The sequence below is a fragment of the Scophthalmus maximus genome, chromosome 7 (genome assembly GCF_022379125.1).
Source record: "Scophthalmus maximus strain ysfricsl-2021 chromosome 7, ASM2237912v1, whole genome shotgun sequence".
In the NCBI taxonomy this organism is placed as follows: Eukaryota; Metazoa; Chordata; class Actinopteri; order Pleuronectiformes; family Scophthalmidae; genus Scophthalmus; species Scophthalmus maximus.
In genome coordinates, this window is record NC_061521.1 from 25,875,198 (window position 1) to 25,889,043 (window position 13,846).

The following is a 13,846-nucleotide window of genomic DNA, read 5'->3' on the forward strand; positions in this document are numbered from 1 at the left end:
GAGACAAACTGAGATGTGACTCAGTCCGTCAGTCGCTGGTTTATGGAAAAGTCCCATTTCAATCCAGTGGATTTGACCCCGCGACCCCTGGGTCACTGGGAGCTGGAGTCACTGTTGTCTCACCAGCTCAGGTCGCTGGCGCCACCTAGTGGTCAAATGTCAGTAGTTCAGGGTTTGAAAAATACACATCACCGCAGAGACAGACAGAATGAGAGACAGACACACAGACAGACAGACAGACAGACAGACAGAGAGACAGACAGAGAGACAGACAGACAGACAGAGAGACAGACAGACAGACAGAGAGACAGAGAGACAGACAGAGAGAGACAGACAGAGGGACAGACAGACAGACAGACAGACAGACAGACAGAGAGACAGACAGACAGACAGACAGACAGAGAGGGAGAGACAGAGAGAGAGAGAGACAGACAGAGAGACGGACAGAGAGACAGACAGAGAGACAGACAGAGGGACAGACAGACAGAGAGACAGACAGACAGACAGACAGACAGAGAGAGACAGACAGAGAGACAGACAGAGAGACAGACAGAGAGACAGACAGACAGACAGACAGACAGAGAGACAGACTGACAGACAGACAGAGAGACAGACAGAGAGACAGACAGACAGACAGACAGACAGAGAGACAGACTGACAGACAGACAGACAGAGAGACAGACACACAGACAGACATCTGACAGTGTTACATCAGGATGTGTCCTTCACACAACACACACAACTTACAAAATATAAAACATATATGAAATACATATATAAAAATATAAGAACAGCAAAACTATACAAGAATAAGGAATATGAACATAAAGAATGTACATGTTAGTGCAGAAGAAGGTAACAGGGAGGTGACGTTGTCATGGGGTCCAGTAATATGAGAGAATATCACTCTGAATGTAGTTTATGGATTATGGTTGTTTTTTCTCCAGCAGTTGGTAATACTTTGTAGATTTCCGTGGCTCACTGGAGTGTTTGTTTGGGGCCATGACGTCATTTCCTGATTTCATTGTCATTCATTAGGTTATTTCAACCATATTCAAACATCCAGCTCATGACGACTGACAGTCAGTTGTCTGAGTGTATCCTGTTGATATGAAAACTGCTTCTCTCTGCCGAGAAACATATGAAAGTGTCATGTGGATAAATATGAGTGGACATGGAGCGAGAGCAAACATTCTTTTACTTTCAGTGTCATAGCCTATAGATTATTGTTTTTATTTCTCCTGCCACGTGTTGCAGACGAGCTTCCTGTCCTCGCCGCTCCCTCCCTCCAGGTTCACAGGCCTCAGCGCCGTGTTTGTCCTTCGGCCGCTGGAAGAACAAACACACTTTGTTCCCCTGATCGATCGCAGGGAGGCAAACAGCATTGTCAGCGCTGACCTCCGGGGGCGGAGGAGAGGACCGCTCACACGACTCGTCCCGTCAGACGGGTCCAAGATTATCGCTCACGCGTCTTCGACACCTGCGGCTCCTGATGTACAGTATCTGTCATGTTGTCTGCTGCAGGATGTACAGTAGTGAATCAGTCCACCTGGACGACTTCAGCGTCTCTGTCATGTTCGTTTACCTGCTGCAGTTTCCGTTCTGAGCTTTGTTCCATCCACCATCTTTGTTTTTCTGTTGCACAGATTGTAGTTTTCTATCATTTCACTTCTTTGCCTTTTATTTCAAATCCTCGCTTGTGTTGATTTGCTTTAGGTTAACTCCTGTTGTCCATTGTGACTTGACTTGACAATCTGAATCTTTCTCGTGCGACCAGCGCCCCCTGGTGGACGCCTTGTCACAACCGCGTTCTCCCCTTTGCACACACGGAAGAGATTGATCGGTTAAAGTTCTTCGTCAAAGTAGAGGACGAGACGCAAAACAATCATCGCCACAGCTGGAAACACGCGGCGGAACTGGCAGAGTTTGGTGGATCCAATGTGATTGTGTGGGTGGAGTTTGTTCCCGATGTGCAGCTTTCACCACACCTCGTTCTACGGTGGCCCTGAAGTGCAAATCACAGGGAAAAATAGGAAAACACAACGCAAAAGGTGAGGGTCTCGAGCACAAGGCTCCGCACGGGCGATTGTTTGTCATGATTTGCCACCGTGTCCTTTGATTTGTTGTGGTGATTTGCACCTCAGGGCCAGCGCAACATCCTGACAGAGATAGTGTCGCACGGTTGAGAAGCTCGAACCTCTTTCACCAGGAGGATTTGGGAAGGAGCCTTGTTTCCGGTTCGTTTTTATTCTTTGCAATATAAAAAAAACCCATCTGGATAATATGCTTGTCATCAGCATCATCATCGCTCCAGGCTCCCACTAGAGCAGGGGTCTCTCTTACCTGGGGGCCGCTGGAGGTAAAGTCCGGGTCCGGCTGGGCCGCATCAAGTATTCAACAAATTGCCTGTGTTCGCCGCCGACCTTTGTCTTCACGGCAGGTTTTGGGAGAGACATGACTGGAACTGGGTGATGGCATATATTTCATCCACTTGGTGTCACTCCGGAACACGGTTCAACCAAGTGACTAACGTTGATACTTCCCCTGGTACTCCCATAGATTTGAATTAAAACCTAGATACCGGATGTCGCCCGGACAAGATGGCGGCGCCATTCAATTCTAGGAAAGTTGCTCACCATGAGGTACTTCGCAGTTGGTTACCTTGACAACCACTGTTGAACACAGCGGAAGCTGTCGCGAGACAACGGACCATGTATGGTAGCCCATAAGAGATACACAAGTGTGGCAAGCGCGGCACGAGCACCGACTCAGCAACTAATACTTCACTTTGATGTCAAGGAGGGGGCCACAAAATATCATCCCGCGAGTTTGAGACCCCTGCACTAGAGCGTTCACAGTGAGGAGATGTACAGGCGGTGATACATCAGGTGCTTCGGCGCCTGAAGGGTGTTGTACAAACTGACATGGGCCTCGATACGAAGAAGGTTCAACACTGCTAGAAGAATCCAGCCGTCACAATATTCCCGACCAGCTCACTGGATCGTACAGGAGCACGAGGAAAGAGTTAAGAAACAGCAACTCATGTCCTACAGTCGCTTTACATTTCAGTGAATGAAATCCTTTACCTCCTCAATTCGAATATTATTCAACCTGAACTACAGTTTCCATCTTCTAAAAGTGAGAGACAGTTGTGTGTATAGTACTGTTACAGAAAGTGAAGGATTTACAGTTCGCAGCGTTGAGCTGGTCAAACTGCAGGATTTTGCAATTTCCTGCCTCAGTGTCCAGAGGTTAAATCAATGAGGAGCATTCAGTGTGTGTGTGTGTGTGTGTGTGTGTGTGGGACTTGAGGTTTAAAGTGCATGTGTGTGGGTGTGTTCAGTAGGTTTGGGTTGTAGTAGATCACATGTAACCAGTACTACATTATCAAACAACCCAAAAATAAGTAACCATAATCCTTCAGGATGTGACATTGTCAAGAGAAACATGATCATGTTTTGATTACAAGTGTTCAAGGATTCAAAGGAGCAGCCGCCTCCAATCGATGCAAAATATCAGCATCACTTCGATATTTCAAAAATGTAAAAGGTCGATAAATAAAGACCTCAATTTCAAACCTGAAGAAACAAAAAGTGTCCGAACTGACTCTGGTCAAGACTCGAGACTGAACCAAACCTGGAGAACCAGCCGAGAGTAGCGTCCTCATCATCATCATCATCACGACGACATTACAATAATGATCAGCTTTATTTATAAGGCATTTCTTTCTTAACAAAGTACCAGAAGGAAAGAAAAAGAACGAAAAGAACAAAGTAAAGCAATTGAAACAAGAGAAAGATCAAATGTCAAACATTCATAAAAGAATAATCTAGTAAGAGATTTAAAAGACACTGTTGCCTGTAAACTCTGATCGTATAATTCAGAATGACCCTCGAAGGATATCGTGAAATATGGAATCGGAAATGCCAACAATGTTTTCAGAAGTCCAATGATTAGTGTTGAAGTGAAGAGATGGAACAGTGCTCACATTAGATTACATTTTCTTTTGTAATCTGTAAATGGATTACGTGTGTGTGTGTGTGTGTGTGTGTGTGTGTGAGGGGAGGTCCGTCAGGGGGCAGAGGGTTATTTCTCTGAGCTCCACAGTAAACCTCTCTCTCTGTGTGTGAGTGTTTTCTCGGAGCTCCGTCAGGATGAGAACAGCGCTGCTCCTTGTTTTCCTGCTTCCTGCTCTGACGCTGTCAGCACCAGGTAAGACAACACCTGGTTCTGTAACCTGACACCGGGTCGCTTCTCCCACAACTTCACCGCCGACGGCAGGTTGTGAGTTCGAGCCTGAGGTGCTGCTCCGGACAGGTGACATTTTGTAACCTCTGAGGTCTGTGGAGCTCTTGTGATGTAACAGATGCTAATGCTAATGCTAACATGAGTTATGTACAAACAGCAGAAACTTGAAATGATAATGATAGAAATGATACAACCAAGTTTTGCTCATTCCGTCAAGGTGAAAGTCTGAAAAACTGTTTCCTTTCTGTGTCAGGTAAATAATAAAAACAATCAGAAAAGGGGAGGAGCTAGGCCACGTGATTTTCATTTAGAAATAAAATGTAAGTTTTATAATTCAAATAGAAGGTTGTTGTTTTTTGTTTTGTTTTTGTCAATAAAGGATGAACAAAATCTGTAAAACATTGATTTTCTTTCAAATTACAAAATATAAAATTTAAATCAAACAAGGCTTTTTTCGTGGTCAATAAGTGATGAGACAATTGTTTTTATAAAACGGTTTGATTTTCATTTTAAAATAAAAATATTTAAATTGAAATAGATTTTTTTTCGTGCTCAATAAGGGATGAGATAAATCTTTAAAGAAAATTACATTTTAATTTCAATTTTTTTTAAACAAATTTTGAAAGATGGTTAGAATTGTTTCAAAATGTTTTTTTTCATTTTTATTTTTCATGGTCAATAAGTGATGGGTGGAATCTTTTTTCTTTTAAATTTTGATTTTCACTTAAATAACAAAATTAAAAGTTGAAATAAAATACAAGGCATTTTTATTTTTATGGTCAATAAGGGACAAGCTGATTTAAAAAAAGCTTCATTTTCATTTTGAAATAGAAAATTTTTATAAGAAAAACAAGTTGTATTTCATTTTCAATAAGGGATGAGCTAATATTTCAAGTTTTTGTTTTTGTTGTCAAGCCACTATAACACTTCATTCATCTAGTAAATAGAAAATAAAATCATGGTTTCATACAAACAGGAAACGTTGCTGGACTCACATGTAGAAGGTCATTTTCAAACAAACGTCACAGACACAGCAAACACGTGTTACAGTATTTATCTGTCTTGTTTTAACAAGCGTACGTTAAGTCGTCATATTTCCAATGAGAACTACGGAGGTTTCAAGTCCCTGCATGATCAAATAAAGTGTAGTGTGGTTTATTAAAGGTCTGGAAGTGACGTAACCTGCTGTACCTCAACTGTAACCTTGTGACACTACCGACTATGTCCTTCAACATGTAAAGCACACTCGTGTCTCCAGCAGGGAGCGATGACCTGCTGGTTTCTCTGAAAGATGGCCACGTCAGAGGGGATTACGTGACGGTGAGAGGCACAGAGCGACGGGTGAAGCAATACCTGGCCATCCCCTTCGCCCGGCCCCCCGTGGGGCCCCTGCGCCTGGCTGCTCCCCAGGACGCTGAGCCCTGGGAGGGGGAGAGGGACGGCACACGGCAGCCCCCCATGTAATACTCTGCTGATCTCCGAGTCGACAACGGGGCCCAGGTGATTTTCAGGGTTTGTTTCCCCCCTCACACGTCTCTCTCTCGTTCCATCTCAGGTGCATCCAGGATCCAGAAATCGTGGTGAACGTCTCGAAGATCATGTCGGTGCAGTACGTCCCGTCGGAGCTCTCGGAGGACTGTCTGTACCTGAACGTCTACACCACCGCCGAGGCCAAACCAGGGGACAAACTGCCGGTGGGTCAAAGATACTGCTACACGACTGAGTGACGGAGCTGTTCGTGTTTAAACTGCATCTGCTTAGGACAGTGGAGGACAATGTGTTTCAGCTGACATTCTCTAACAGAACGGGGTTAGGGCAAGAGGATCCAAACAACCACCAACTGGAGAAGTCATCAGGCAAAAATACAAACGCAGGAACCAAATAAGAAACCGAACCACAGGAAGCAGGACAAGAGAAGCACGGGACTATATAGTCAGGGGGCGGGGCGGAGATAATTAGACACAGGTGAGAGCCATTAGGCAACAGGTGCAGACAATCACCGGGAGGCACGAAGAAGAAGAAGTGACCCAGAAAGACACATGAGAACAGGAAGTGGGTACAAAGTAAAACAGGAAATACAAAACTCAAGTTGTAACGAAAACCTGAATGATCGCAAATAAGTAACTTAACAGAGACGAGCGGCGTAAAACAGGCAATCAGAAGACAGAAGATTACTCCCGAACAATCATAAATATAACAAAAAAGAAAAGTCATGATCTGCCAGGATGGTGACACTTGGTCCACTTCCTCTGCCTCACATTACCAACTGACACTTCAGTGTGTACAGTTCTTATCTCCGACTCTTTTTTTCCTGCTCTGGCTACACGTTGATAATGTAATGGAACCTGAAGTGACTCATAATGGAGCCGTGTAATCTGCTGTTAATGCCTCAGTGTCGCTGAGGAATAACAAACAGTGGAGGAGGATTCAGCTGAGCTCCTGTGTTGTTTCATGTTGTGTTGCGTCTTGTCTTGTTGTGTCTTGTTGTGTCTTGTTGTGTTGTGTCTTGTTGTGTTGCATCTTGTTGTGTCTTGTTGTGTCTTGTTGTGTCTTGTTGTGTTGTGTCTTGTTGTGTTGTGTCTTGTTGTGTTGTGTCTTGTTTTGTCTTGTCTTGTTGTGTCTTGTTGTGTTGTGTCTTGTCTTGTCTTGTTGTGTTGTGTCTTGTTGTGTCTTGTCTTGTTGTGTCTTGTTGTGTTGTGTCTTGTTGTGTTGTGTCTTGTCTTGTCTTGTTGTGTTGTGTCTTGTTGTGTCTTGTCTTGTTGTGTCTTGTTGTGTTGTGTCTTGTTGTGTTGCGTCTTGTCTTGTCTTGTTGTGTTGTGTCTTGTTGTGTTGCGTCTTGTCTTGTCTTGTTGTGTTGCGTCTTGTCTTGTTGTGTTGTGTCTTGTTGTGTTGCGTCTTGTCTTGTTGTGTTGCGTCTTGTCTTGTTGTGTCTTGTCTTGTCTTGTTGTGTTGTGTCTTGTTGTGTCTTGTCTTGTTGTGTCTTGTTGTGTTGTGTCTTGTTGTGTTGCATCTTGTCTTGTTGTGTTGCGTCTTGTCTTGTTGTGTCTTGTCTTGTCTTGTCGTGTTGTTTCATGTTGTGTTGTGTTGTGTCAGGTGATGGTGTGGATCCACGGCGGAGGCCTGGCGATGGGTGCGGCCTCTCAGTACGACGGCGCCCCGTTAGTTGCTTACGAAAACATAGTGGTGGTTATTATCCAGTATCGCCTCAACATTCTGGGATTCCTCAGGTGAGGAGCGTTCGCTGCTGCTCAGTTTTCACATGAAGAAATGAAACGGAGTCACTGAGTGTCTTGTCTTTATGTTGTCTCCTGTGTCGAAGCACTGGGGACGAACACGCTCAGGGAAACTGGGGTTTCCTGGATCAGCTGGCAGCTCTGAGGTGGGTGCAGGAGAACGTCGAGGCCTTTGGAGGCGACCCGCAAACTGTGACGGTCGCCGGAGAATCGGCCGGAGGCATCAGCGCCTCCATACTGGTAAAGGCGACGAATCACGGGAGGAGAGGAAACATACGTGACCGAACTGTGAGACGCTCGGTTTGATGCCTGTGATTAATTGTGCGTCGTGTTTCTTCGTTTTTCTTGTTGATCAGACTCTGTCTCCTCGAGCCAGAGGGTTGTTCCACAGGGCGATCTTTCAGAGCGGCGTGGCCACACTCGGGACGTACACCACAAGTCAACCTCTGGGTTACGCCAAGGTGAGAACAAAGAACAATATTCAGGCAACTGAATAAGATTTTCACTTCCACTCGTAAGCTGTTGCATCAGGCTCCTTTACTCATGTTTGAGTGATATTCATTGTCGAACCAATCAACCAAAGAATCTGATTAAGCCTCCATCCATCTCTCCATCCCTCCATCCATCCCTCCCTCCATCCCTCCATCCATCCATCCATCCCTCCATCCCTCCATCCATCCCTCCATCCCTCCATCCATCCTTCCTTCCATCCCTCCATCCATCCCTCCATCCCTCCATCTCTCCATCCCTCCATCTCTCCATCCCTCCATCCCTCCATCCATCCCTCCCTCCATCCCTCCATCTCTCCATCTCTCCATCCCTCCATCCATCCCTCCATCCATCCCGCCATCCATCCATCCCTCCATCTCTCCATCTCTCGATCCCTCCATCCATCCCTCCATCCCTCCATCCATCCATCCATCCCTCCATCCCTCCATCTCTCCATCTCTCCATCCCTCCATCCATCACTCCATCCATCCCGCCATCCATCCATCCCTCCATCTCTCCATCTCTCGATCCCTCCATCCATCCCTCCATCCCTCCATCCATCCATCCATCCCTCCATCCCTCCATCTCTCCATCCCTCCATCCCTCCATCTCTCCATCCCTCCATCCATCCCTCCATCCATCTCTCCATCCCTCCATCCATCCCTCCATCCATCCCTCCATCCATCCCTCCCTTCCTCCATCTCTCCATCTCTCCATCCCTCCATCCATCCCTCCATCTCTCCATCCCTCCATCCATCCCTCCATCCACGCACAGAGCAAAAGAATATTTAGAGGAAGTGACGAAACGCTGTCGCAAATCTCATAAATTTGAAAAAGAGGAATCACCACAGGCAGGTAAACAAAGACAGATAAAAATGAAGGAGATAAAATAATAAAATACTGTAAGAGATGAGAAACAGATGAAGATTAATCAGAGATGAAATGTGACGCTGTGCCCGAGACAAACCTCTCCTGAGGGAGACAATAAAGTCTAATCTCATCTAAAACAAATGATAGAATACTAAAACTTTCCATCTCAGGTTATACCAAGATTAAAAAGTAGAGTATTAAAAGGGAAAACAATTCAGAGAAAGTGCATAAACGTCATTTGGTAAACAAATACAATTTCATTAAAAGCTGGAGTAAACAGGAAGGTTCTGAGTTTGCCACATTCTCTCCTGCTCGTCATCGATCGTCGATCGTCGATCGTTGATCATGAATCATTATTTTCTGTCTGATTGTCAGATTGCAGCCAACCTGACTGGATGTGATCGCAGCAGCACAGAGGAGCTGGTCCAGTGTCTGAGAGGGAGGAGTCAGGACGAGTTGGTCGAGGCCGCGAGAAAGGTGAAGTGACGATAAACAAGCAGATTTTGACCAATTGAATTTGAATGTGCTGATTGTTTTGTTCCGTCTCATGTTTCATGGACCCTTTCGTTTGGACAGATTACAGGTAGATTAGGAAACAGAAACTAATCTGAACCTTCTGCTTCCAGATGAAGAAACATAAGTTGTGTGAAGTTGTTCAGTCGTTGTTTATTTGACTTGTCAGGGACTTTTTTGAAATCACTTTCTTTAACACTGAAATACAACGTTTTTATGACATTTTCATAAATGTCACATTCCCGCAGGGATAATTCATGGATCTTGATGAAAAGAATCTGACATATTTAGTGGATTGATTCTTTGAGTGTGTGAGATTGAATTGAAGTAAGTACTGTTGGGTGATGACGGAGGCTTGAGCTCGGGAACAAACCGACAGACACCTCGCCCAAAAGGGAGCTTTCATTTTCCTACAGGCTCAGTGTGAAATTCCAGCGTGAGTTTGAAGTGTGATGTCGGCCACAAGATGGCGGCCTGTGGCCGTGAACGCCACACTGACACGGGCACTTCCTCCCTTTGCTCTGAGAAGTGTTGGAAGTGGGAAGATACGACTGATTTACTTCAAGATCCATGAATTATTCCCTGGGAAATTGGTGAAAAACTGAAAAAATGAAATACATAAACAAACAAACGTTCTATCTCACAAAGTTAATAATCCCGAACCTACAGCAGCATTTGATAGGTTCTCTCTCGGCCCGTGTTCCATCCTACACCAGGTTTACTGGAAATCTGCTCGGTAGACTTTGTGCGATGCTGCCGACAATCTCACAAACAAACCCCCTGAAGAGACGTTGCGCTCAGCAGCTGAGCCAGTGGTGTTTTCCCTTCATCATCCGCCCGTGCTGAAGTTTCTGTCGATGCTCCGTGTTGTGTTCAGCTGAAGATTTACCTGGGAGGGGTGGTGGACGGCGACTTCCTCCCCGACGGAGCGGAGGAGCTGCTCAAGAGGAGAGAGATGCTGAAGGTTCCAGTGATGATGGGAATAACCAACCACGAGTTTGGATGGATCCTGCCTCAGGTCACACACACATCAAATACTCAGACAAATCATTCTTTACTCGGCCTCTGTGACGATTTATCCACACTACCGTTTTCTGAAGGGAGCCGAGATGTTTTGACTTGAACCTTGAACTAACTGTGACGTCCTCTTGTCCCGTCGACCACAGAACTTTGCGCCTCCTGGCTGGGAGAACGGTATGACCAGAGAGTCGGTGCTGGCAGTGATGAGCAAGTTCTATCCCACAGGGGTGAGCTCCGTGATCCTGCTGCTTGATGAAAAATGTGTGATCGACACAAAGGTTATGAATTCAAAAACACAAACACAACACACACAAAATGAAGCCAAAATAGCCAGGATACGGGCGCCGCCATCTTGTGGCTTTGGCGTCACTTGGAGACAGAATCTGTGCGGATCTGTACGGTTCACAATCTCGACCAACCGCAAGTCAGTCTCCGCTGTAAATGTGGTCCATGTCCCATCTGCTAACATGGAGGAGGCGGGGCTTATGACCTATACCGGACACAGCCACCAGGGGGCGATCAGGATCTTTTGGCTTCATTTCTGAGGAGGTGTCAAGCCGTCTATCTTTAAAAAAAAAAAGTGAATCTAATGTTAATTTCAAAGAGTAAAACTGTAAGTGACGTCAGAGAGAGGACGACTGACCTCCGACCTTTCTCCCTGTCCCAAGGTCGCCTCCGTCAACAGCCTCATCGCAGACGAATACCTGAGAGACGCCAAGACGCCGGAGGACATCAGAGACGGCTTCACGGAAATCATCGGAGACCTGCTCATGACGCTGCCGGTCGTCTCGGTGGCCGGTTACCACGTGGGTCAGTCGGGGGGCGGGGCCCAGGAAGAGCGTCACGACCGAGACGTCTGCTCGAAATCAGTTTTATTAAACTGCTCTCCCAGTTGGGCTAGTTTGGAATTAAAGCATTGTGTCTTGAATCACCGTCAATTTACCTAATATGTGAATTAACATTTTCTTATTATCATGCTTACATCCGCCAATTGCCGATATGTCTGTCAAACAGTTTTTAAATGAGTTTTAGGTCCATGTAGACATAATTAATAGTGTAACGGAAACATTGATGTAGTTGAATCATGAAGACGGAGAGCTAGACGTCTTCAGCAGACGTGTTTATTACAGGAGCTCAATATATTGGTTCGTTACACAGATCAACAAGTGGTCAGTGCATGGTGTACGGTTTCTGTGGGTGTATTTAACTCTCTCAGAATGATGTCTGTCTCCATAGAAACGCTCTGTGTCTCTGTGTCAGTACATGTAGGACAAAGGGCAACAACCTTTTAACCACACTCAACATTCTGAGTCAGGACAGATTTTTCGGTGTAGTTTGCAGATCACCTAACGATGTAAAAATAGAAAAAGAAAAGCATCATTTCTGCATCAGCCTGTCGTGAACAACAGCTTCCGTTCACCTGATCTTGATCTTTGACCTAAAAGATCACACACCTACCTGTTTGTCTTCTCCTTTTCCTTATGGGCGTCAACAGATGCGGGTGTTCCAGTTTACATGTACGAGTTTGTTTACCGCGCCGAGATACACAAACACACCCGACCCAGCTTTGTGAAGGCGGATCACGCAGACGACGTCGGCATAATGTTCGGCGGATGTTTCTGGAACGGACCGATCAAGATCACAGGTGGGTGTCGTCCGTCACGCTCTGTCCTCCGGAGGTGACCTCACACCAAAGCTCGGGGTTTAGAGTTTGAATACATGGAGGGAGGAGTTGGTGGGAGATCAACACACTAACAATGGCCGCCCGTCGCTGCAGCTCGTTGTTATTGGAAATCAGTGTTTGATTTTGTGATTAAACTCCTCCGGCCCCGTCTTCAGGCAACATCACCAAGGACGATGAGAGACTCTGTCGGACCATGATGTCGTACTGGGCCAATTTCGTCCGTAATGGGTGAGTGAGCACTGGAGAAAAAAAACAATTAAAGCTACACTCATCCATATTTTCATATTAACAACATGACTGAAAAAAGACCACAGGTGCGTGAAAGGAGTCCAACCCCAGAGAGAATTATCATATGACTCATTGTTGTGGTTTTTATTACCACAAGGTTTATTGTTCTGTTCAGCCCCCATCGCTCTCGTCCGCCTCACATCCAGCAGCAGCAGCTGTTTTCACAGATTTTAATAAAAAAAACCACCGCCAGCGAACATCAGGCAAACTTAACGACCGGCGAGTGATGCATCTCACAGCTTATGAGGCGGAAATTTTTTTCTCTCACAGGGCGATAAAAACATAAAACAGGTTGATGGGAAAATAAGTATTTTGTGGTGAAAATTAAAATAATTACAAGTTGGAATTAATTGTCAGTGCACAGGATGTGGAAAAAATATAAGACAACGGTAAAGAGATTTAATTCATTTAAATCAGCATCAAACAGATTATAATTGATTTCTCTTCTTCGCTCGTGTCTGTAATGGATTACAATGATTGATTGATTTTTTTCTTTGTCCTCAGCTCTCCCGACGCTCCCGGTCTGGTCAGCTGGCCTCAGTATTCCCGACAGACGCAGGACTACATGGAGCTGGGCCTGGTCCAGACGGTGAGACAGAAGCTGAGGGACGACAGAGTCCACTTCGCCACCGTCACCCTCCAGCAGAAGCTGAAAGAGTTGGCAGCAGCAGCAGCCAAACCTGGGAACTGACCTCTGCAGGCGGCCGTACTGTACACCATAACTAGTATGCGGTTATTTGCTGCCTGGACCAACTTGTCTCTCTTGTAGAATATGGATTTACTGGGCATTTTTTTTCCAAGTCTTAATTTCATGTGTGTTTTTTCAACATGTATTTCATAACATAGCTGCAATTAAAGGAAATATACTTTCACCACAAATAAATAAAAATGCTTGTCTTAGTCTAACGCCCTTTTTTCATTTGAAGCAGTATAACTGGTACAGTGCATGATGAACATAAAATTAAAAAAAACATTTTTAAAGAGAAATACATAGCATACATAATGTAGAATGTTTGTTTTCATTAAGCATAATGATGAAGTTGTTTCAAATTTTATAAATCTGTTTTTTTAAATATGCAAAACATCTATTGTGTCCAGATGCAGCAAACAGAGATCCTATTGTTTTTTTTCAAATATATATCTATTTTTATTTTTGAATAATAGCAAACATAGTATTTACAAACCAAAAACGTAACACAGAAACACCGCGCATCAACCCCCCAACCCCTACACAATAAAGAGGATAATAATTGAAAATAAATAGTATATAAAATTAGGAATGTAAATGTATGACAAACTGCATTTATGTACTTGAATGGAATACAAAGATTATTATACAAAGATTATATACATATATATATATATATTGCCCGTGAATACTTCCATATACAATAATAAATCAACATAACATGTCCTACACATATATGAATCAAATTAATTAAAATTTAATTGAAAAAATTAAAAATTAAAAACAGCCACATCAACAATCACATCACAGTCC

At 44.6% G+C, this 13,846-nt stretch overlaps 1 protein-coding gene across 2 annotated transcripts; it reads left to right on the forward strand.

Moving 5' to 3' along the window:
* Positions 1–4,064: 4,064 nt before the first annotated feature.
* Positions 4,065–13,251, forward strand: ces3 (carboxylesterase 3). Of its 2 annotated transcripts, none has more exons than XM_035642725.2 (13): positions 4,065–4,212; positions 5,507–5,708; positions 5,804–5,942; positions 7,342–7,475; positions 7,568–7,721; positions 7,838–7,942; positions 9,216–9,317; positions 10,231–10,371; positions 10,520–10,600; positions 11,042–11,183; positions 11,869–12,018; positions 12,213–12,285; positions 12,850–13,251. In XM_035642725.2, the coding sequence occupies exons 1-13, from the start codon at positions 4,155–4,157 to the stop codon at positions 13,034–13,036; spliced, it is 1,668 nt and encodes a 555-aa protein (XP_035498618.1). In that variant the 5' UTR covers positions 4,065–4,154; the 3' UTR covers positions 13,037–13,251. The 2 variants fall into 2 exon arrangements, with proteins under 2 accessions (XP_035498618.1, XP_035498619.1); XM_035642726.2 differs by having other exon boundaries at positions 4,077–4,212; positions 5,510–5,708.
* The last annotated feature ends 595 nt before the right edge of the window (positions 13,252–13,846 follow it).